At 39.2% G+C, this 22,039-nt stretch overlaps 1 protein-coding gene and 1 long non-coding RNA gene across 11 annotated transcripts in view; one reads left to right on the plus strand and one right to left on the minus strand.

The window, feature by feature from the left end:
- The window catches only part of LOC110974093 (uncharacterized), an 89,656-nt gene that overhangs the window by 18,044 nt on the left and 49,573 nt on the right, over positions 1–22,039 (plus strand). Inside the window, exon 1 of one of the 10 annotated variants that reach the window (XR_015425115.1) lies at positions 18,100–18,378. The exons of 8 other annotated variants lie outside the window; for them this stretch is intronic. This is a non-coding gene — a long non-coding RNA (uncharacterized LOC110974093). Of the gene's footprint in view, positions 1–18,099; positions 18,379–22,039 lie in introns of those variants that run through there. One more of the 10 variants, XR_002597543.2, reaches the window with a different exon arrangement.
- LOC110973976 (uncharacterized) lies at positions 1,898–4,386 on the minus strand. The gene is made up of 4 exons (XM_087135552.1): positions 4,260–4,386; positions 3,678–3,893; positions 2,457–2,648; positions 1,898–1,909 (listed from the first exon to the last, which is right to left on the minus strand). Exons 2-4 carry the CDS (start codon positions 3,885–3,887, stop codon positions 1,898–1,900), a joined length of 414 nt encoding a protein of 137 aa, XP_086991678.1. The 5' UTR covers positions 3,888–3,893; positions 4,260–4,386.

A 22,039-nucleotide genomic window follows, 5' to 3' on the forward strand; every position in this document is an offset into this window, starting at 1 on the left:
AAGTGTTGTTTCACACTACTTTTTATATAAAAACAAGACTGGACTAAGATAAACGCACCATCTATCCGGTTACTTCAGAATCCAAACAAATTTTTACAAGTACTCAACAGAAATTGATCTCTTAATTTATCAACTACAAACACCTTATTCATGAAACAAGGAAGAACACCAAAATGTTTTTAAATGTTTTTTTAATAAAAACGAACAAACACTTGAACTTTCTCCAGAACACATGTACATAAATAACATTACACACTGATTTTCTTTAACACATGCTACTCCTATTTTCCATAATTTCCACCAACTATGATTATAAGCATCAATAATTTAATGACAACAGTAGAAAGTCCAGCTCTTCTGCTGACTTTAACTTCAATAAAAGTAGAAGCAAAAATAAAATACATTTCTGTTCAATCATTCATTCAACCCGCTCTATCCAATTCCCCAGCTAAAAATACATCACCCCTGACTCAACTTTTTTAAAATATCGATGATTACCATGGTAAGTTTGATTAATCTCGTGTATACCATATCTACAGTATCAAGAACTCATGCACAATCAGCCTGGTCATTGCATATACATCTAAATCTGAAAATATAAAAACAAACTTTCCACTCTATTTTTCATGAATATAACCTTGCAACTCTGCAACTAGCTAACTTTGCAAAACAAATTTTCTAACTGCCCCAAACTACATAACTACCCTGAACCAAATTAGCAAAAACAACTACATTTACATGTACTAATAACTTCAAATTCAGCTGAATATGAATGTAAGATACATCTTGTAACATTCCAAATGAACACACAACAAAAACACATGCAGTCTATCTAACATTCTGAAACGCTGATCTCCTGATTCTGATGTTTTTCATGAACATTCTTGGGCATCTTTTCATAGCTAGTTGACCTTCTAGATAAACTTGTTATAACATACCCATAAAACCACACCAACACAAAACTATCAATATGTCCAAACAGTTTCATCACACTCCAATTCACTCCTTTGTCTATAGATGTTTTATGCATCTTATGCATACATATAGATGTCTTATACAATACCAATATAACACAATTACTTGAAAGTCAAAATAACAATCAAAATAGTCCACCAAAACAAACTTGTCAAAATATGCCCTAAGAGTTTCATAAAAAGTCACATTAACAACTCACTCTCCATGCTTTATACTCAAAAATAATACCTGTATACCATCATGCATTCACAAATTAAACTTGCAACCCAAATAATGCATGTGCACGACAAATTTGTGTAAAATACACTACCGCATTACGCCCAAACATATTCATAAAGAACAAAATCTAATTAATTCTTTATTAGTACACATCTGATACCCTCTAACAAATCTGATCACACAAATTTACCCCACTAATTTAGCAAGTTTTAATTACTACTCAAACAATATCCAAAACCAAACTTGTGTAAATGCAATATGCCCACAGTTTAATCAAAAACAAATTCCAATCACTTTTATTAGATACTATACCAAAACACAGAACCAATGTATAACTGAATGATTTTACTTGTTATAATTACAATCCAAATAATGTGCACAACCAAACTCGTGTAAATTTAATGATATGCCAATTACAAATTTCCATTAAAAGATGCCCTATGGCCTTACTTATGCATGTCTTATACCCAAAACTAATTTGACCAATCATAACCACAACCCAAACTCTGTGCCCAACAAAAACTTATGTAAATGCAATGATTTGCCAGGGAACTTTCATATAAAAAGGGTCAATGAACTCCTAAGTTATGCATGTCTTATACAAATATAACCCAATCATTTGTCATAACTACCACCTGAATAATGCACACAGCCAAACTTGTCTACATCCAATAGAAAGCCTGAAATTGGAACTATTGGCTCCTTAATTATCCACCTTAAACGCAGAAACAATAAGCAAGTCATAACTACAACCCCCCAAAATTGTGTGTCCAACCACATTTATATGCATAGAGTTATTTGCCAGACAATATCCGAACAAACAACTAGATTGACTGCTTAACTATAAATGTCTAAAACTCAGAGCGATTGGCAACTCATAATAACAACCAAAATAATGTACACTGCCAAACTCCTGTACATGCAACGATTTCCCAGGCAACTTTCATAAACAAATAAATTAACTCCCTAATTATCCATTTTTAAACCATAAGACAACTGGCACGTCATACTTACAACAAAAATTGTATGTCCATCCACGTTTGTGTACATCCAATATTTCTCATTACAAAAAACCCAATTGCCTTTTCATGCAGATCTCGCACCTAGAAATACCAATAAAACCCAAGAGTTTTGCAACACTTAAATACTAAACTTCCTTGATGTCCTCTACACAACTCTAACATACACTTAAACTAATCTACAATTAAAGAAAAACAATCCATCCCTTTCTCATTTAGAACAAATTTACATTTGAAAGGTACTCTGCTGATCAACAACTCCTCAACTTCAATATCGTCACTCCCTTCACCAAATGCTTCTTTCAACAATGCCTTATTAATGGTGTATGTGGGAAAACCTTCCTGGTTACTTGTCAATTGAACTTTGTCTTCACCAATATCACAGTCAAACCCGATGACCTCCGCTTCTTCCAGCACTTTTTCTCGGTTCACTTTCTATAAAACAATAAACACCAAAAACAATAATATTATCTTCTTCACTGTATATTTATGTAAGACACAAAAGTCACTACCAACAGTGATTCCTTATAACAACTTCTTATATCCATAAATTTATTTTACAAAAATAGACGTTTCAAACACAAGACTTTCAAATTAAAAACCTTGCACAGCATTTTCATTTTTTCTAGATGGAGTGGCTAGATTTGCTCAGTTGGTGATGTCATACTTGTTCATATTATGTACTGCAGCAACATATGCACATCACAGAGCCCTGCTAATACTATTCAGAGAGAAAAAAACTTTCAATCTACTTCTGTTAGTAATCAAAACTTTTTCCTAAGCAGAGGGATCCTTTTTCAGTCCTGCATAAAATAGACATTAACCATCACTTCCAAGTCCAACCCCCCCTCATCCAGGCATACGTCCAGCCAAGGGAAAAAACACCCATGTCTCCTCCAATCTACCCACATCAAGCAGACCTAAGGGCTTGACAGATAAACAGGCCAGCTCCTGAAATTGAGTCCAGACCAACAAAATCAATCCCCTTGGGGGCGTGGCCTTGTTTCTACACAGGAATACCCTTTGCTCAAAAGACCAGCTCCAAATTTATTGCCCTTGCTCAGATGTAGTGAGCCCTGACATGAAAGTTGGCCAAACCAAGTTTTTGTCATCCACAGAAATAAGATATGAAAAAAGGTGATGCAATTTGAACATCAGTTGTTTTTAATTAACAATTTAGCAAAAAGACACATATACAGTAGCATACTTCTGCCTGCAACAGCTTACAAAACACTATTTATATGTAAAACAATCTACCACTGATATTCAATTCCATACACATGTATAAATATCTCTAAACATTTCACTTGACCAAAACCTACTCTACCAGAAAAGTATCAATACATCTCTTTAAAAAAAACAAATCACAATTACATTTTCACAAATACTACAAATACACATCAAACCTTTCATCTCCATTCCAATCAATACATGACAACCAAAACAAAACACTATACAACTTACCGTCACAACACTATGTCTTGTTGTGTTGACATACCTCTCATTATCAAACTCATTGACAACAACATTGGTTACTTCCAGAAAATCACCAATGCTCACATCCGTTGAAGACTGGTCTCTCCACAACGCAACTCTACAAGAATGACCCTGTTCTCTTACTGTAATATTTTTCACTTCAACATCTCTCCCTTTAGCACACACCGTCTTTGCCATTTCTTGCTGTAAACAGAGATAGAAACAATGCTCAAATGAAATATTTACCTTCTCATAAACAATACATACAATGAACATATACATTACAATGTAGACTAACCACAACTTTTACATGTCACTCTAGCAAACAAAATGTGGAAGATTTTCCTATAAAAACTGCACTTGACACCATGTGTACAAACCCTACGGGACTGGCCTGAAAAACTGTGTTTTCATTGAAAATGCTTGTATTCTCTCACTACTAAAATTGACTTATCTGACCTGTAATTAATTTCTGAGGACTAACTGATTACTAAAGAGGAAAATGAGTGCACTTCATGGAACTCTTTCCAAAAAATGCACATCATAACTGAAACAAATTTCTCTACTCACACCAACCACTTGTCCTTTCACTGACGTCAGGGTTTTCAATGGTGATGTCTTCACTTCTGCAATTGAAAGAAACGCTGCTGGTGCAGGGTTCACAAAACTACTCGCCTCCAATTCCAGATGATGTGGAACTTCAACTGTACCAGTTTTGCAAACTCTTGCATTCTTCCGAATTTCAACAACCTTATGTACACCCTCTCTCAATGTAGCATTGATCACCATTACTGAAGTTCCACACATGATCTTGGGAGCCAGGGATTTCTCATACAAAACCATTTCTGCTGCCAATGTCCCATCAGCTACCCCATACCGATTTTCATTTCCACCAGATCCCTGACATACAATTTTTACTCTTATGGGAGACCCATACCACTTCTTCTCCCGAAATAATTCCTTCAGTGTTGACATCTACAAAGATAAAAAATGTCAATCTATCAACAACTCAAATAAACACTCTGAAATCACAAACCCTACACACACATGAAAACAATTTCCTTCAAAATTACCCACAACAGTCGCAAAAAATCAAAGAAAAAATATGAAGAATCGTATATCACCTTCATGGAAATCTACTACATTAAAATACAACAGTTTCACAAACTAAATCGGACCTGTCTTTGACAAACTCTTCACTTTCACATTACCCCTGTAAAACCCCATAAAAAGCAAAATACACCTAACTGTAGCTATAGTAACTGCAGCTCACAAATCAACTCTTTCTCGACTTTGACTTCAACATGTCAATTAGTAAAGAGCTGCAGGTGGTTGCCTAACAATACACGGTACAGCCATGCTGGGACTAGCTGCCCCCGGCATAGAAGCCTTCTCCCGTCAGGTTCCTCTTGCATTGATGGACCACCTGAACAGCAGACTAAAACTATGTCATCTTCTTACTTAGTCAAGGAAAGAGACATCTTGAAAAGTTTTTCAATTCCAATGGTTCAAATCTCACATCACCAAACAATAAATCGCTTAGGCCTAAAAGTACCACAAACTTAACGTTACTCAATTCCCACATTCTAACCTCAATAACATTACCTATATCACCTACCTTGGCTAGGCTCTCTCCTTGTTAATCTTATCGACTCTTTCAACGTCACATTCAATCGTCAAAACTTCCGTATTAGAGTCACACCACTGATGAGAAATCACATATGCATGCACAGTCTTGTCAGCTTGTAGCTAGAATGCAGAACATTATTGTACGTGCACAGCATGCACCACTAATACACGAGACAGTCTTGACCTGCAATTGGTCTTGTATACTGCGCAAAACAAACGACGGATTGTTCACGAGGTTGCGCTTGTGTCCACTCATGAAAAACCTCCTTCCCAGCAATCACCACCAAATTCTTGTGTTGCCTCTACTAGACTCCGTCTTGAGCAGGAGTCTTGGGTACAAAGTTCAATATGAGCTAAGTTATTCTGATTCCCCGGCAGACCAAAAATCTCCAACTACTCTCAATCTAGTATCAGCTACGTGTACGCAGGAGGGTCGCGTGACCCAGACAGTCAATTTTTGACTTTCCGGAAACAGCTTGCCGAAATATTCCAAACTTTATTAAATTCAATTTCACATCAACATAAATTTCCTAAATACCCTAGCCCTACAGTTGAAACAATGCTACAAATAATTGAAACTAGATGGACGTTGTGTTTGTTGGTAAACAAACACTGAGCTGTTTCGGCAATTTTTTTCCAAATTAATTGTTTATGACTGCCAGATAAGAAGCATTTGTTCATGATGTAAGCATCATTTAAAGTTAGGTGACGTGTATACATTGACATTTAGCAAAATAATCAACTTCCTAGCCCTAATCTTTATTAAATTAGAAGCTACTTCCGGTTTGACAGGAAGTAGAGGTCACAAAGGTCACACACTGTCTCATGAAGACAGATCTTTCCAAACCTTGACATTTGGCAAAAGAATAAAGTTCTTCGTCCTAATCTTTATTAAATTAGAAGCTACTTCTGGTTTGACCGGAAGTGGAGGTCACAGAGGTCAAGCAATATGTCTTGAAGGAAGACCTTCTCTTACCTTGACATTTAGCAAAAGAATCAATTTCCCAGCCATTACCGTTTTACAATGAGAAGCCACTTCCAGTTTGACCGGAAGAAGAGGTCACACAGGTCAAGCAATGTGTCATAAAGAAAGACTTTCCTTAGTCTTGACATTTGGCAAAAGAATCAAGCTTATATCTTTAACAGATGATGTTTTATAAAATTTTAAATATTTAATTTGTACTTTTAAATTGCCTGTAATTTGACACCCGGTGACGTCATAATGACATCATCACACGGCAATCATCTTTGTATTAGGGCAGTAGCTTCTTGTAACTTTGATGAAGATAGAAGTTCGTGAAGTTGCCGAAACCGTGCCTTGAATCTGTGCACAAAGTCTATGGGAAAATTTAAATATTCAAAATTCAATAAAAAATCACGACGTCATTCATTTGATGAAACATTTGCCTCAGGGACTTTACGAAGTGTAACTGTGGTGGACATTGAACACCGCTAAGTGACAAAAATGAGTACCTAAATCTGTGTACAAAGTCTATGGGACAAATTAAATATTCAAAATTCAATTAAAAATCACGTGATGACGTCATGATGACGTCATGCTTCTAGGACCATCTTTGGATGATAATTGAAGTACCTGCCAAGTTTGAAGTCGATCGCAAATTGCAAAAGGGTAGAAGTCCTGCTCAGAATGAAAACCCATGTTATGGAATGGGATTTGATGTGGAAGAGGAAATAAAAAAAAAAAAAAAAAAAACATCTCACAAAACCAATATCTGTTTCGGCCGGTGACCGAAACAGCTAATAAATGAAATTGACAATTAAATGAGTAAGAAGAAAGAAAATATTCCATTTGGATAGTATCGTTCATTTTCACGTATTTCCAGCCGCGTCTTTACCGGAAATTTTTGAACTGTGCAGGATATACGGGTCGAAGTTAATCTTAGATAAGACGTTGTTGCATTGTTGTCGTTCCCCAACCCATCCACAAACGGCTCGAGAACACGCCCACCCCACACACACTCAGGGCCTTCGTGTGAGTCGGTTATAAACAACGCCATGGGCCAAGACTAGGTCGAAGTATGCCATCGACAATGACCGACAAGTGACGTCCTTGCACTGACACGAAGAACAAAATTTATCTATTTAAGCTATCATCAGTAGAAACGTCTGACATAACGTAATACAGGTATTTAAGAAAAAACTTTACTGGCAATACCTTTGACAAACTGAAATTAGAAATACTTAAAAATAGAAATATTTAAAAATCAATAAAAGTCATATGATACAGATATGGCTGGAAATGGAAGGGTTTCACACCCAAATTGATCTGATTTGATTCTGATCTCATCTGGTGACAAGTCACGTGACATTAAAGAAATACAATTCTTGTAACTGGTATCACATTCACTCGTGATGACGTCAACAGTCGAAGAAGTCGTATATGTTATCTTTACGTAAGTATTATAATTTTTAAGCTATTGTGAGAAGTTCCACAAAGTACAAAGCAAACTCTCAACCGTGAAAATAATATCACGTGACAAGTCACATTAGATTATCTTCAGAAGTAGACATCCAATTACACTTGTTGAAACTGATTATAAATAACACTTTGTCGGGGGTATGAGTCACGTCCAGAATATTAAATTGTTCATGTTTACTCTCTCATAGCTTGCGGTTTTTCCATCACAATTGCCAATACTGATTTTGTGGGTGTAACAGTCCCGAACCAGCTCTGTGTTTGTACTTGTTTACAAACACTTCTCTCTAGTTTTTTTTTCTTCTTCTTCAGCCAAGTTCTTCTACCCGTACACTTCGGCATCTAGGAAAATCAGAACAATTTCAAACTTGGTGGATAGTTGTGTGATTATCCAAGGACGGTCCTAGAAGAAATTCACAGTGATAACTTCAGTAGTTTATTTATTATTGATTTTTTAAGAATTAATTTTCCCCCATAGACTTTGTACACAGATTGCACACAGTTTTCGGACTGTCCTATATCAGGCTATGAGGGCGCTATTGCAGAATTACGGTCACACCTACCTGGGCTTTCAATTGTCAAGAAACTGTCCCATATTGAACCATGGATGGCGTTGTTGCACAACATAGGGTTTGTACACACATTGTCCTGCATAATGCGTGAGCAGTCCTCAACTTCGACCCAGAATTACTACCAGAACGAAGAAGAAATCAGACTAAATTTTCCCTTCCGTTCGATCGCAAATATACCCAAGTGTGCAAATATTAAATAATATTTCATAAGTTTTTCCCACATCTTGAAAAAAGTTTTTCCCAGTTTAGACAAAAATCACGTGACATGAAATTAAAGGAGCAGTTTTCCTGCACACGTGTTTCTAGCCCATTGACTTTGTACACGTTTTTGAGCGACAATTTTGGTAACTTTGCAGTCTTTGATCGTTCCCAAAGTGATAGCCAACGAAGACCCCGATGCAAGATTTATTGCAAAGGGATGACGTCATAATGACATCATCACCTTATTTTATATTCATTTTTGAATATTTAATTTTTCCCCATAGGTTTTGTACACGTTTTTCTACTTAACACAAGTGAACAAGTAGTCTTTAACTTTGGCGCAAGATTACTATAAGAACAAAGGAGAAATCGGGTACTTTACGCTCTGTTATTTTATTTGAAATATGCCTAAGAGTCCGAATATGAAGTAATATTTCATAAAAATTGTTCAGTTTAGGCGCAAATCACGTGACACGAACTTAAAGAAGCAGTGTTTCCGCAAACAAGTTTACAGCCCATTGACTTTGTACACGTTTTTCAGCGACAATTTTGGTAACTTTGCAGTGTTTGATCGTTCCCAAAGTGATAGCCAACGAAGACCCTGATGCAAGATTTATTGCAAAGGGATGACGTCATGATGACATCATCCCCTTATTTTATATTCATTTTTGAATATTTAATTTTTCCCCATAGGTTTTGTACACGTTTTTCTACTTAACACAAGTGAACAAGTAGTCTTTAACTTCGGCGCAAGATTACTATCAGAACAAAGGAGAAATCGGGTACTTTACGCTCTGTTATTTTATTTGAAATATGCCTAAGAGTCCGAATATGAAGTAATATTTCATAAAAATTGTTCAGGTTAGGCGCAAATCACGTGACACGAACTTAAAGAAGCAGTGTTTCCGCAAACAAGTTTATAGCCCATTGACTTTGTACACGTTTTTCAGCGACAATTTTGGTAACTTTGCAGTGTTTGATCGTTCCCAAAGTGATAGCCAACGAAGACCCCGATGCAAGATTTATTGCAAAGGGATGACGTCATGATGACATCATGATGACATCATCCCCTTATTTTATATTCATTTTTGAATATTTAATTTTTCCCCATAGGTTTTGTACACGTTTTTCTACTTAACACAAGTGAACAAGTAGTCTTTAACTTCGGCGCAAGATTACTATCAGAACAAAGGAGAAATCGGGTACTTTACGCCGTGTTGTTTTATTTGTAATATGCCTAAGGGTCCGAATATGAAGTAATATTTCATAAAATTGTTCAGTTTAAGCGCAAATCACATGACACGAACTTAAAAGAGCAGTGTTTCTCCAAATGGGGTTTTTTGCCCGTTAACTTTGTACACGTTTCCAAGGCACAATTTTGAACCCTTTCGGATGTTTGCTCGTTTTCAAAGTGACAGCCAACAAAAATCTTGATACAGAAATTATTGTATATAAATGACGTCATGATGACGTCGTCATGTGATTTACTCTTGTTTTTTCAATATTTATTTCAGCCCCTTGACTTTGTACACGTTTTCAACCCAGCATTTGGGTTAGTTTGAGAGCTTTGATCAACAATACTTATCTTGTTGGTAAAACAGTCCCGAACCAGCTCTGTGTTTGTTTACAAACACTTTTCTCTAGTTTTGTTTTGTTTTTGTTTTGTTCTTCATACCAGTATTTCTTGGTCTTGTGGAGTTTTAATTCTTAAGGTTTCCTATATGTTTTTAATTATGCCCCAAGTGTAGCATCTGTCCAACTACATGTATAGTTGCGACAAACCCAATTAGGGTTGAGACAGGGCCACAGTTAGAGAGCAACACCTTTAACCCTAGCCCCCCAAGGGTTGCTGGCCCTAACCTTCCCCATTCACACAAAGTTAAACACTTTGTGCACAGAGGCTGTTGGACTTAGTGTTTCTGAGGTATGCCAAACCCAATGCAAAAGCCAGCTGTTATGGGCCTACCAGACCTATCCCCACAGAATAAAACACTTTACTACTGTTTAATTCTGTGTGGTTGGGAAAGGTTAGGGTTAAGGCTTTTTTGTGTTATAACTGTTACCTTGACATTTGAAGTAGTTTCCTTTTTAAGAAGCACTTGACCGAACAAAGATTGCAAGGAAAGGATACAAAATTTGGCACATACACATTTTGGGCTACATATCTTTTTGTACATGCATTCATCTGCATAGCAGTTTTCAGGACTTAAAAGCCACACACTGTTGAGAAAATGTAGACCTGGGAAGTTCTTGGATGTCTGTGCCTTCCACTTGCAATTTAGGCATTTCCTGTGAGAGTATTTCAGACCGCGTATATGCACCTCTGCATTTTGAGCTATTTCATAATCACCTGAGAAAGTTCACAAGTATTGTTAACCAGAACTCATAACTCTTGCCAGACAAGCAAAGTGCTACAGGTATGGGACACGGTTGCACTGGACCATCAACAGTGCTCAATTGAGCGAATCATGTTGGGTCCTGTCAAGCTGCCAAGCTCAGACTCTTGTAGCTGTTTGGCTTAAGATTATTAGACTTGGGCAGAGATTAAAAACCTTGATAAAATGCCTGCTGCTCTGAAAATACTGTACACTATTTCTTTATTAGGGTTGTGAATGTCTAGTTAAGTAAAAAGCTGAAAACATTACTTTTGTACAGACCAGGTGTACAAAACAGTTGAAATTTAAGGTCAACATCGAAACAAAAAAAGCTGAACTCTCACATCCCTGCTTTATTCACTACCGTCAGACTCAGAGTCACAATCCCTGAACGTGCTTAGCGAGGCAACACCAACAGTCAGGCACCAGGCTTTTATAACGTGCATATGCACACAGACGTAAAAGGAAACTAACTGCAGCAATCAAGCGTTTTCGAAACGAGTGGATTAGGCTGAGAGTTGGTTTCGCTGGTTCTAGCTACATGTATTTTGGAGCAGCATTCAAAACCTCATGTTTAAGCTATGACTGGAACCAGCGAAACTGAAGTCTAATTTACGCACGAGTCTAGGGCGTTGTGGTCCCGGCCAGTTTTCATACAATCATGTGTAAATTCCAGCCATATCGATTCAGACACGGCTACTATGTAAACCAGTCTGCAAGATCATGATACTGGCTGCGGGTATGCGTGTGTACCGGTATGTTCATGTGTGTGAATGCATCACATGTGAGACTGCGGGGTGCACTCGGTGACAGTGTTTTAAAAAAATTGTACCGCGTTATGGTTCCGTGACAAGGTTTATCCAAAGTGAAGTCAAAAAGTTATTTTTTATGACAAAAGTAGAAACAAACGGTGGAAATGTTCAAGTACTTGTATTTTTCACTACAATAATGGAATCAAGCGGGCATACATGTAAGTACTTGCACCTGTCTTTATGGTTTATGGGTGCATTTCTGAGACAAACAGGTGCATTTTGGCCACCTGCGCCCATTACGTTCGAGCCCTGGCTGCAGAACTGCTGTGTGTTACTATTTACAGTGTACTTATCACTGTTCTGCTGCAATAGCGCCCTCTGCTGGCTGAGTGCATTTTAGTTGATTCGGCTTGGGTTGGCAGACTGCAGTTTTGCAATGTCGCCCTCTGTTGTTGTAAATTTTCACCCAACACTGCAAGTTGACCCATTTGGAATGATGTGGCTTTTGTGGGTGGCAGGCAGGGAGTGTGGGCAGTGGTGGTTAACACACTCATGTGCCTGGCATTTAGATTCCGGGTACTTGGAAAAAATTAATTCGGGCAGATTGTTAACCTGAGAAAAAAAATTGTTATTTTTGATCAGTCAATTTTTTGGCTTTGTTCAATGAAGAGTGGACATTGTTAAGCCGGAAACGGATGTGGCCAAAGTAAACAGAACATGTGTTCCTGAATACACGAGTGTTTGGTATAGTATTGAGTGATACAGGTATTTGGGGGATATCTACACATATTGACAGAAATTTTTAACGTCAGAGATAACGAAAAAGCAAGACCCTTCCACTTAATTTGTAACTAGCCATGCAAAATGGAATACTTTTACAAGCTTTTGAACAAGAAGCCAGTTTCAGCATCCATGCGACAATCACACGTGTGTACATATTTAACATGTCAGTGGATGTTTTTCCGTCTACACAGTTATTGGACTTTAAAATGTGATTTGTTTGTTTGGCTTGATCATAAAAAGAGACTTGCCCAGACGGTGGCATTAAGTTTCATTGATTTTTATGACAAAGAAATTCCTCCAGTGGCATTTGGGTTGGTTGCTCTCCTGCATCCAACAGCAACACTTTGGTGTATTTTCCCCCAACACTCCCAGAATCATCTCGTTTCAAATCTGTTTTTCACCTACCGGTACACCCCAAAGGAGATGCGTTGTTTTACTCCTGCACGGGCCTGTATGGTTCCCAACACAATTTCTTAATTCTCAAACACAGATGGATGTGAATGGTGTGTGACTTTTATGCAGGAACTCCAACCGTATCCAGAGAGGAAGCTGGAATATCATGGTACCCTCATTTTGCCACTCTCTGCCAATACCTTGTGGTTACTTCTGTTGTATTTACTAGTCTATTCTGAAGCAGCCCAGCAGACTAAGCCAAGAATAGAATTTGAAAAAAATACTCTTATGAATCCATTCTTAATGCCAAAAAATAGACAGGTAACGAGACAGAAAAAAGATCTTGTAGTTGTGTGGAATGGGGTGGTGGAAATTCAAAACTGAAAAAGTCTCATTGGTTAAATGAATACATGTACCTCAACATTTTTAATCTAGTCATTTTCAGTAACCTTACAAACAACTTAAGTACTGTGTAACACGTTTCAAGGATCTGTACACCTGTTCGATTTTATTTATGTTGATCGATTTTGAGTGCACTTCTTGTATGTGACATCTACATATATGTTAATTTTGATCCATTGGTCATATCAATAAGTTAATCATGCCTGAATAAATGTATTGGAGTGTACATTGTGTCTTCTGCTACTGTATGCATGATGTTTTAAATGAGATAATGCTGGTACCAGGAGAGGAACAAACCTTAACGTACTGTACACGCATGCCAAAAAAGTATAACAGATATCCATGATGGGTTTTTTACACACTTGTGCTTCTTGAACAATTTCACTTCGCTTGTAAGTGTACTCAAAAGTACACGCTGGACGTGTTCGGTGGTTTGCCAGAAGTTATGCACGGACTCTGATAACCGGCCTTTACAGACGTCACACGGTTGTGTGGGAAAGTATCAGTTGATAAACGCCTTCCGGAAGATCCTTTTTTGATTACCTACATGTGTAATTATCAGGTTTATTCCGTGTCAAAACTGAGAATTGTTGGGAGTTCTATCCGTTGTTGTTTTCAATACACATGTACTGGTATTTCATTTCATAGATTTTTTTCTTTGCACAGTTACAAGTACATGTAAGTCACATTCTAAAAAAATTCATCAGCAAGGTAAAATCCAATCATTTCAAAGATGGATTTGCGCCGGGAAGGTGTAATTAATTTTGGATTTTTGCCCTGTCCAACGTGTATTTGTAACACTGTATGCTCAGTGTATGCCCCCGAACGCTTGTGAGAAAGAACCACAAGCGTACTTGGGTGGGACTCGAACCCACGACCTCCTGCTTACTAGTGCAGATGTCTTTCTTTGTTTTTCCACTCTTTTCATAACAAAGTACCAGTGATTTGTCTGGCCCATGCAACTTTGTTTTAATGAGAGTCAACTCTTGGTTGGCATTTTGCAGGAAAAAAGACGTAAATTGAGCTGAACTGAAGGAGATGGTACTGTGCATGTGACAAGTTTTAAAATATGCTCTTGTGTCGAAGACTGAAACAAATGTGTAAACGCTTACATGTCTACATACATATACAGGACTCTGTTGGAATATTATTACCCTAACCGCCAAGCATATCGTTTGGCTTACTCTACACATTACTGCAAAAAACTAAGTAATAGTCTGAGCCTGAAGGACCTAGCGCTACAGATCACTACTTCTGGCTAGGTTACTTCCATTGTTACTTGTACAGAGAACTATAAAGCCATGCATTTATAGTGCCACAGCACTGTGTGGTACATTTTCTTATCTATTGAGTCTTATGGCTTCACAGAACAATAAAGTCATGCCCTCTTACAAGCGACAGCGCTCAGTGCTACATTTTACTACAAGTAGTAATTTGTAGTATTATGTAGGGTTAGGGTTAGTGTTTTATCTCAGGTGAAGCATGAGTAGGACATAGGTGAAAAATATTGTTGTCGCAGAGTGGTACCAGGACGATGCTTCAACAACGTTGTCCACAGACCGGCATAATTCAGTACACCACTGGACCATTTAAAGAAGCTAAAACTTCTACATGTGCGGTACATAGCATGAACTTTTCTTTTTCATTTTGGCCCCTCAGAAGTAGCCATCAAAGTATCGTTATTTTTGATGTGCTAATTTTTCTCATGTATGATTTTTCCATATTTTTCTGACCTTAGAAAAGGTCCCAGCTGCTTGTGCCACGTTCTTTTGTGTCTCCCCAAATCAAAACAAATACGTTAGGTTCGTCTTCTGCTCACATTTCTGAACATGTGTTTGACTCAAATTTGTTGTGTAGACCGTACTAATTTTAGCCTTCCTCATTGATTTATGGTTTCCGGATTAGTCCCTGCCTGCTGAGCTTTTTATGATACCAGGTACATGTACCCTTTTCAAAAGCTGAGATTATTCACACTGAAAGCAGTCGATGCGTGCACTGCAGTCAGAATAGAAGACGCCAGATGGGCATTTTCTGTGTACCTATTTGAGTTCAATATTGAAATGAGACTGAGTGTGCTCGTATCATTAGTATGCCCCAGAACAGCGATTGTTTACTGTCTGTCCCAGTCTGAAGAGTGTGTCTGGTTTAAAAACATAACAAAACAAAATACCCGACAAAAAATCCCCAAGTTTCAGTTTACTTTGATGTGAAATTTGCTGGTGGTTCATTCCAAATTAAGGGCCTAATGTTTTTCACGTCTGGCATATGATTTTGTAAGTTTAGAACGCATTTGTTTTATTTTCAGTGGTGATTTACCGGTATTAAGCCACATAGTCTGTCAAATAAATGCAGACTGAAGTCACTTCCAATGGATATTTCCATGTTGCATTTTACAGGTCAGGGGTATTGGGGAGACCAGAAACGTTGCACTTTTTGGACCCCAAGTTTATTTTTAAAAAGCCCAGGTGCAAGCCATTTGGCCTGACTTGTAGGCATTTTTGCACAGAGCCTGAAGCCCATTCTTCTTTCCAAGGAAAAGAACAATCTAACAGCTCATAATCTTGGAATTGAACTGTAGGCTTCAGTGCAAAGGGAAAGTGAATGACCACGGGTCCTCCCCAAGGCACCCTGCAAAATACTCCGAAGCCAGTTTGTGTGGGTACATGTAATTTGAAGGGTCGGCGGGCATTAGAGTTCCCTGATGATTTAGAAGTTTCTCACCCTTGCATCCACAGCACCGTTCAGCGAAGAGGTTTTTTGGGGGTTCAGAACTTATTTTCTGAATTGCCGAAAAGCCCCAATCATTTTTTCACGTCAAAGTTGCTCAGTCATGTTTGTGAAATGGTTGGTTTGAAGCTTTGGGAGAGTGTAGACGGTTGGTCAGCAAAATACAGCTGAAATTCCGCAGAATCCATTGTGCCACTGGGGTCATTCAAATCTGGCCAGATGGCATATATGACGTCAATAGTTTTGCCATCCATGTCCACTCACCGTTCCGTGGCCCAGCTGACCAAGTGCCAGTCTGGTTAGTGCGTGGCCACCAACGCAGCTGTCAGTGGGCTAAATATAGCAGGCTAGATCGGTGTAAAGGGTCAACGAATGAACGTCACAGGAGCCAACAGACTGGTAGGGGAGAACTCCGATCACAATAGTTGCTATTGACATACAAATGTTACAACCCAAAAGATCAACAGTACCCTATGGCAACTTTAGGAGTGCAGGGAATGTGTACATATACATTATAAATAGCATTCCTGGAATTTTGAATCTGAAAGTGACTTGCAAAAAAAAAGAAGAGGACTTGTCATGCACGCACTCGGAAGATACGTGTCAATTGCAGTTTCAGCGACGCATTAAACCCATTGCTTCATGGAATGCATAGTCTCTGTAAAAGTAGAATCCAAACCAAGTGCCTAGATTCCTCAATTGCTGGTTTGAAAGTGTCATGTACTAGTATAGTATCATCTGTTTCTTTTGCCATTTCCTTCTCTTAAAAGAGCTGAGCTGAAAGTAGTCCGGCTTTACCATAAGCTTTCGAAATAATGACTGTATCTGCGCATTCCACGAAGCTACAAGATACACTTTTGTCCTTTCATTTTGGTGATTAGTTCTGTACAAGCGGGCGGTTTTTGAAAAGCCCAGCAAACCTGGGTTAATTTTTTTACCTTCATCAAAAGCATATTCCACAAAGCTATAAATGCACTTTTATACTTTCATTTCTGTGATTGGCTATGTACCGGTACAAGATGGCAAACCTACATGTACACGTAGTTCATTTTGTTACCATCGTGAAAGTGTACCGTATGTGCACTTAAACTTGTTTTTCCCCCAAACTACTGCCCTGTATCTTGCTTTGCAGTTTCAGTTAAGCCATGTGCCCCTTTACCTACATGTACCAGTAATCCCTTCACCTAGCCACTCACAATAACAAGATCAGTCAGTTTATCTACCCCATCTCTCAGTCTGATTTGTCCATTCTGTTCTGCAGTTCTAAGCCCATGCCTGGGAGACTAGAGATGTTCATTTGATCCTTCACAAAATTTAAGATGCCTTCACAAAATTTGAGATGTTTGGTTGGGTGCTCCACGAAGTACACGTGACTCCCATAAGCTTAAGATGGCCACTGATTTAGCGCTCAACCACATCCTATTTAGGGCCACGAGCCACTGTTAACAACAGGGTAGTGGCAGCCCCATGTGTCTCCCACACTAATCCTAGACTTACACAAATCCTCTTTTATTGGTGTAATAGTATGGTCAAGTTGAAGTTTTCGCACAAAAACTAGATTTGTACCAGTCAAAATTGCAAAACAGCTTTGATACAAGTTTCTATACTTGACTTGCACAAGTACTAACGACATGTACTGTAACAACACGGCGAGAGCATAAAATAAGAGTCATTAGGGCGGTACCAGGTATAACCTAGACTTTTGCAAGTCCTCATGGGCCACTAAAACCAGAATAAAACAGCTGCACAAACATGTATATTATGTTAACTTGCATAGGTTGTCAGGAAATGCTGTCGTGTAAAACGTAGCCAGCCAGAATTGGACCGATTTTCTTTTTCTCTTTTGCAGTGTCGTACCGGTACAGTACCAAAACATCATTGGTCTTATTACAGGCACATGTATACCTTACATGCACTTGCACAGAGGAATATTTAAAGCCCAGCAGCAAAAATATAACCATCCAGGCGTCACTGTACTGAAATGAGTTTCTTGATAGTACACACTTACATGTATGTTGAAGTTAATTCCACTTTTTTTGTTAATGAATAATTTGTGTGCTTTGTCAAAGAGTTGAAAAGTGTATGTGTAACTACTGTACCCGTATTTCTACTAAATTCAAACTCAGTGATGTTTACACGTACTTGTCCGTCCACCTATTGAAGTGCCGCATATAGATCCCTTCTCATGTGTATTCTACCGTCTCTTTCCTGCTACCAGTATGTGGGCCAGTGCAGTTGGGACCACATAGTATACTGGGTAGGCTACTGCACAGCTCATTGCACTCTGAAGCCCCGTTTCAGTCTGGTACCGTGTTCACCACGTGCTACGAATACGGGTCTCTTGATCTCAGCACAGGCATGTTTGTAAACAACTGGTTTCCCATCCCTAAGATCCAAATGGATGGCGCATCAGACGCAGTATGTGAACTTTTGTTTGCCCGATCTGTCTTAATCATTTGGCATCAGCCCGTTGACGGGGAGGGGGGGAATTAACGTCAGTAACAGCCGGTGTGAGCCCAGGGATATTTGTTCAGAGATTTGTGGAGGCGGATTTTTATTTGTTGTTTTTTTTTATTTTTCTAAGCTACCCTATAAAAGATTTTGGCCTGAAGCTTGAAAGCCTGGAATGCCAGATGGCTGTTATTTTTCATTTGAGTAAATACAACGGTGTCAATAACACGCATCTGTTTGCCCGGGCCATATTAATCTAATTAATCTTGTTGTTTGTTCCATCTAAAAATCTTTGCCTTGTACTGGTGTTTTGATGGTTGTGCGCAGTGGCCAACGCCAAAAGTGATAAGTAATCATTCCAAATTTCAGAGTTGACTTGTTTGTCTGGCCTATCGACAGGCACTGAGGGTGTTATGAAGAAGATTGCTCGTGGCAGTGCTCAAGATTTTAAGGGGCTTTTAATGTCAGGACATTTATGGAGGTACATGTATATATGATGTAGGGCCGCAAAAGTGCTTATACTTGCATTTTTCTGTCTGATGAGTCGTTCTTCCTTTCGTGTACAGAGTTCGATGACTTGAATGGTTGAGTTATGTCTTTGTGTCAGTTCATTTCTCCTTCCAAATCCCAGCAGGCCTCCATGATGTCACTGTTGAGATGGATGGAACCACATACACATCTTTCCTTGTATTTTTTTCCTATTTCCTTTTAAAACATTTTTGTGTGTGGAATTTGTTTTTTAATTGGACGTGAGATTTTTTATTATTGCGTACTGTAGTACATTCAAACAGGTGTTAATTTCACAGATAGTTTTTCAATTTCACTGGAAAAAAACACCCAGACTAAACAAATAATCATTTATACGGGCATTACTTTATGGAAAGATGTAAAGGACTCAAAAATTAACTTACACGTATGTAAGCCCAATAGTTGAACCACAAGGATCTGAAGTGTGTAGCAGATTGATCTGCATCGGTGGCCAGTCTGTGATCTGCATACATGTACTGTAGTTTGTGTTCAGACTTGAGTTCTAGGTTTACGATCAGACCATGATCTTCATACGGCAGCTTTGGTCCAGTCTGTGATCTGCACATGTACATGTATATCTTTTCGGTATGTAGGCCTACCTGTACGTGTAATTGGTATTTGTGTTCAGTCTGTGAACTTCATTTACATGTTTTTTTAGTCAGGGAGCTATTGGTGCCACGTATGTCTAGACTTTGGTCCTGTCTTATGGGGGGGGTTGAGGATATAAACTTTGCTAGCATGCCATTCAAGACAACTGTACATGTACATTTACATGGACTGGTACATGTACATTGTGCATAGCTCAGGTCAACTCTAATCTGAAGTTCTCCAGTGCCTCATTGTGACACAGTCTTGATTATGTGATGACTTCTCATCAGTTCCAGATAGTAATTATGTGTACAGTGTACTTGTGTGCTTGCGTAACAGTGCACCAAGGTGAATGACCTGTTTTGCAGACAATCACATGCTCTGACAAGTGACTCAGCAACATCGGGCCAGCGCCTTTGCTAACCCAAGGCCCTCAATCATGCCCCAAGCCTGTGTTAGTGCAACACTTCAATTCTGCTGGTATGGCCTGGGATCATGAGGCAACTCTGTCCATCCTGTGACAGTTTTGCACAACAATCTGCCGTGACTGGCCAGTTTCCAGCGGCCCCTGATTACACACTGGACCATGGTACCGTGTAGTGTTGTAACACCCATGCTCTGTCTGCATGATCAGGTCGTGTATCACCAGCCAGATTTGTTTACCATTCTTTCACAATGGCTCACCCCAGTGGGTTTTTATTTGCCTCATCAGCTGATCTGGAGTGGTCAGATCCTTCCGTGCATGCATTCACCCAGTCCTTGGTCGTGGGCTTGGTATTGATTTGTAATTGCTGGGACCCTCAAGGCCCTGCATTGTGCTCCCAAAATTTGCACCTGATCTGAAATTTTGTTGTTTAACATATTCCTATTTAACAGTGGTCATTTTTTACATTGTCCAAAAGTCAGGCCGTATTAGGTACCTTGTCAAAGGATTGATTTTTTTTTTTTCACTGTTGAATGAGCTGTTTTGATTTTATGGCACAGAAGTGTGGTAAAGCTCGAGTGTTGACAACAGGTAGTCAACAGCATAAACTGGCAGAAGAGCAGTGGGTTGTTGTTTTTCCTGTTTTTGTGTGGCAAACATTTGCGCTAACCTCATGTTTCCAAGTACCTGCCGCACGTATCCCCTGTCCAGTGGACCCATTCAGCTGACACAGAAAAGGGAGGTGAACTCTTCAGCTGAGCAGGCACTCCTAGAGAATTGTCCGCACAGGTGCTGCGGTATGGAAACTACCGGACTGCAGCAATGACCTGGGTTTTGAAGTGAGGGAGTGAGTGGGCGTGTGCACTGGATTTGCGTTAGGGTTCAGGTGGTGCCGGAAAATGTACATGTACACCAGTACCAACTGGTATACTATACCGGAACATACCATGGGCTAGTGTGTGCATCCCTGTACCAGGGACCAGGGTGTGACTGTGCATGCAACCGTGGTTATATAAAGTGTTCACAGCTTACAGTTATACAAGCATCCAGGTACCACCAGGCACTGATAAGGGCAGCCAACTTCAAGCAAAATCACCCAGAAAGCTAGTACCGGTACCAACTGGTATTTTTATGTACATTAGAGGAATCTTGAGACATTGTTCATGGTGATGGGGTTGAACGTCAAGCTTGACACTGTTTAACTAACACCAGGAGACACTTGTCATTGCTTGAAGTTATTTACCGATAGATTTACATATGAGGCAGTGCATGCATTTTTAACTGTGTCTCGGTCCCCTTGCCTTCCAACAGAGTTGACTCGTAAACTTTCTTCACATTCAGTAGTGACTTTTGAACTTTTTTTTTCCCAGCCCTTTTTCAGCCAGTATCCCTGACTCCGACGCTGAAGTGAAACAGTTCCCAAAAGAAACCCTGCCGGGCCCGTTAATTAAGCATTGGGGGAGGGGAGGAGATTTGAAGTAGGTAGGGAATCATCATACCAGGTACAGTACTCTACATGTACATGTACCTGTATTAAGTCACATGTCCTCAGTCCTGCTAAATGATTGGCCAGTTCACATCATTACCTGATGGCTGCCACAATCCTCATGTAACAAAGGCAAGCTGGAAAATACCCCTGTACTTCCCCCGTCCCGTGCCACTGAATACATACGAAATCAAGACCCAGTCCCACAAACATAGAAACTGAAACTGGCAAGATACACTTCAGACAGTAGCAGTGTAAACTATGGTCTGTCAGGTTTCAGAATGAGTGGCATGAGCACTTCTTTTTTGGGAAGGGATTAGTTGTTGCTTTTAAAATAGCTCTGCGTACTGAAAGTTTTGTCACTTCTCCGGGGAGTTTCCCTTCCTGCTTGTCCATTGTACGTGCTGTTGTCGTGTGTGGTATTTGCGTGATCAGCGCGTTGAATCATATTTTCGATGACACTGTTTTCCTTCTGGGAACTGTTTGTTATGTTCCTGGTTGGCAGTTTCACCTTTGTTAATGTGCACTGAACGAAGCAGGAAGTGCTGAACATTCCGCATAGCACACAGGTTTTATGGTGTGCAGGAATCATTCTGTGCCCT

This window comes from Acanthaster planci, linkage group LG04, assembly GCF_054643075.1.
Source record: "Acanthaster planci isolate LZ-2023a linkage group LG04, COTS_SCS, whole genome shotgun sequence".
NCBI classification, from domain to species: domain Eukaryota; kingdom Metazoa; phylum Echinodermata; class Asteroidea; order Valvatida; family Acanthasteridae; genus Acanthaster; species Acanthaster planci.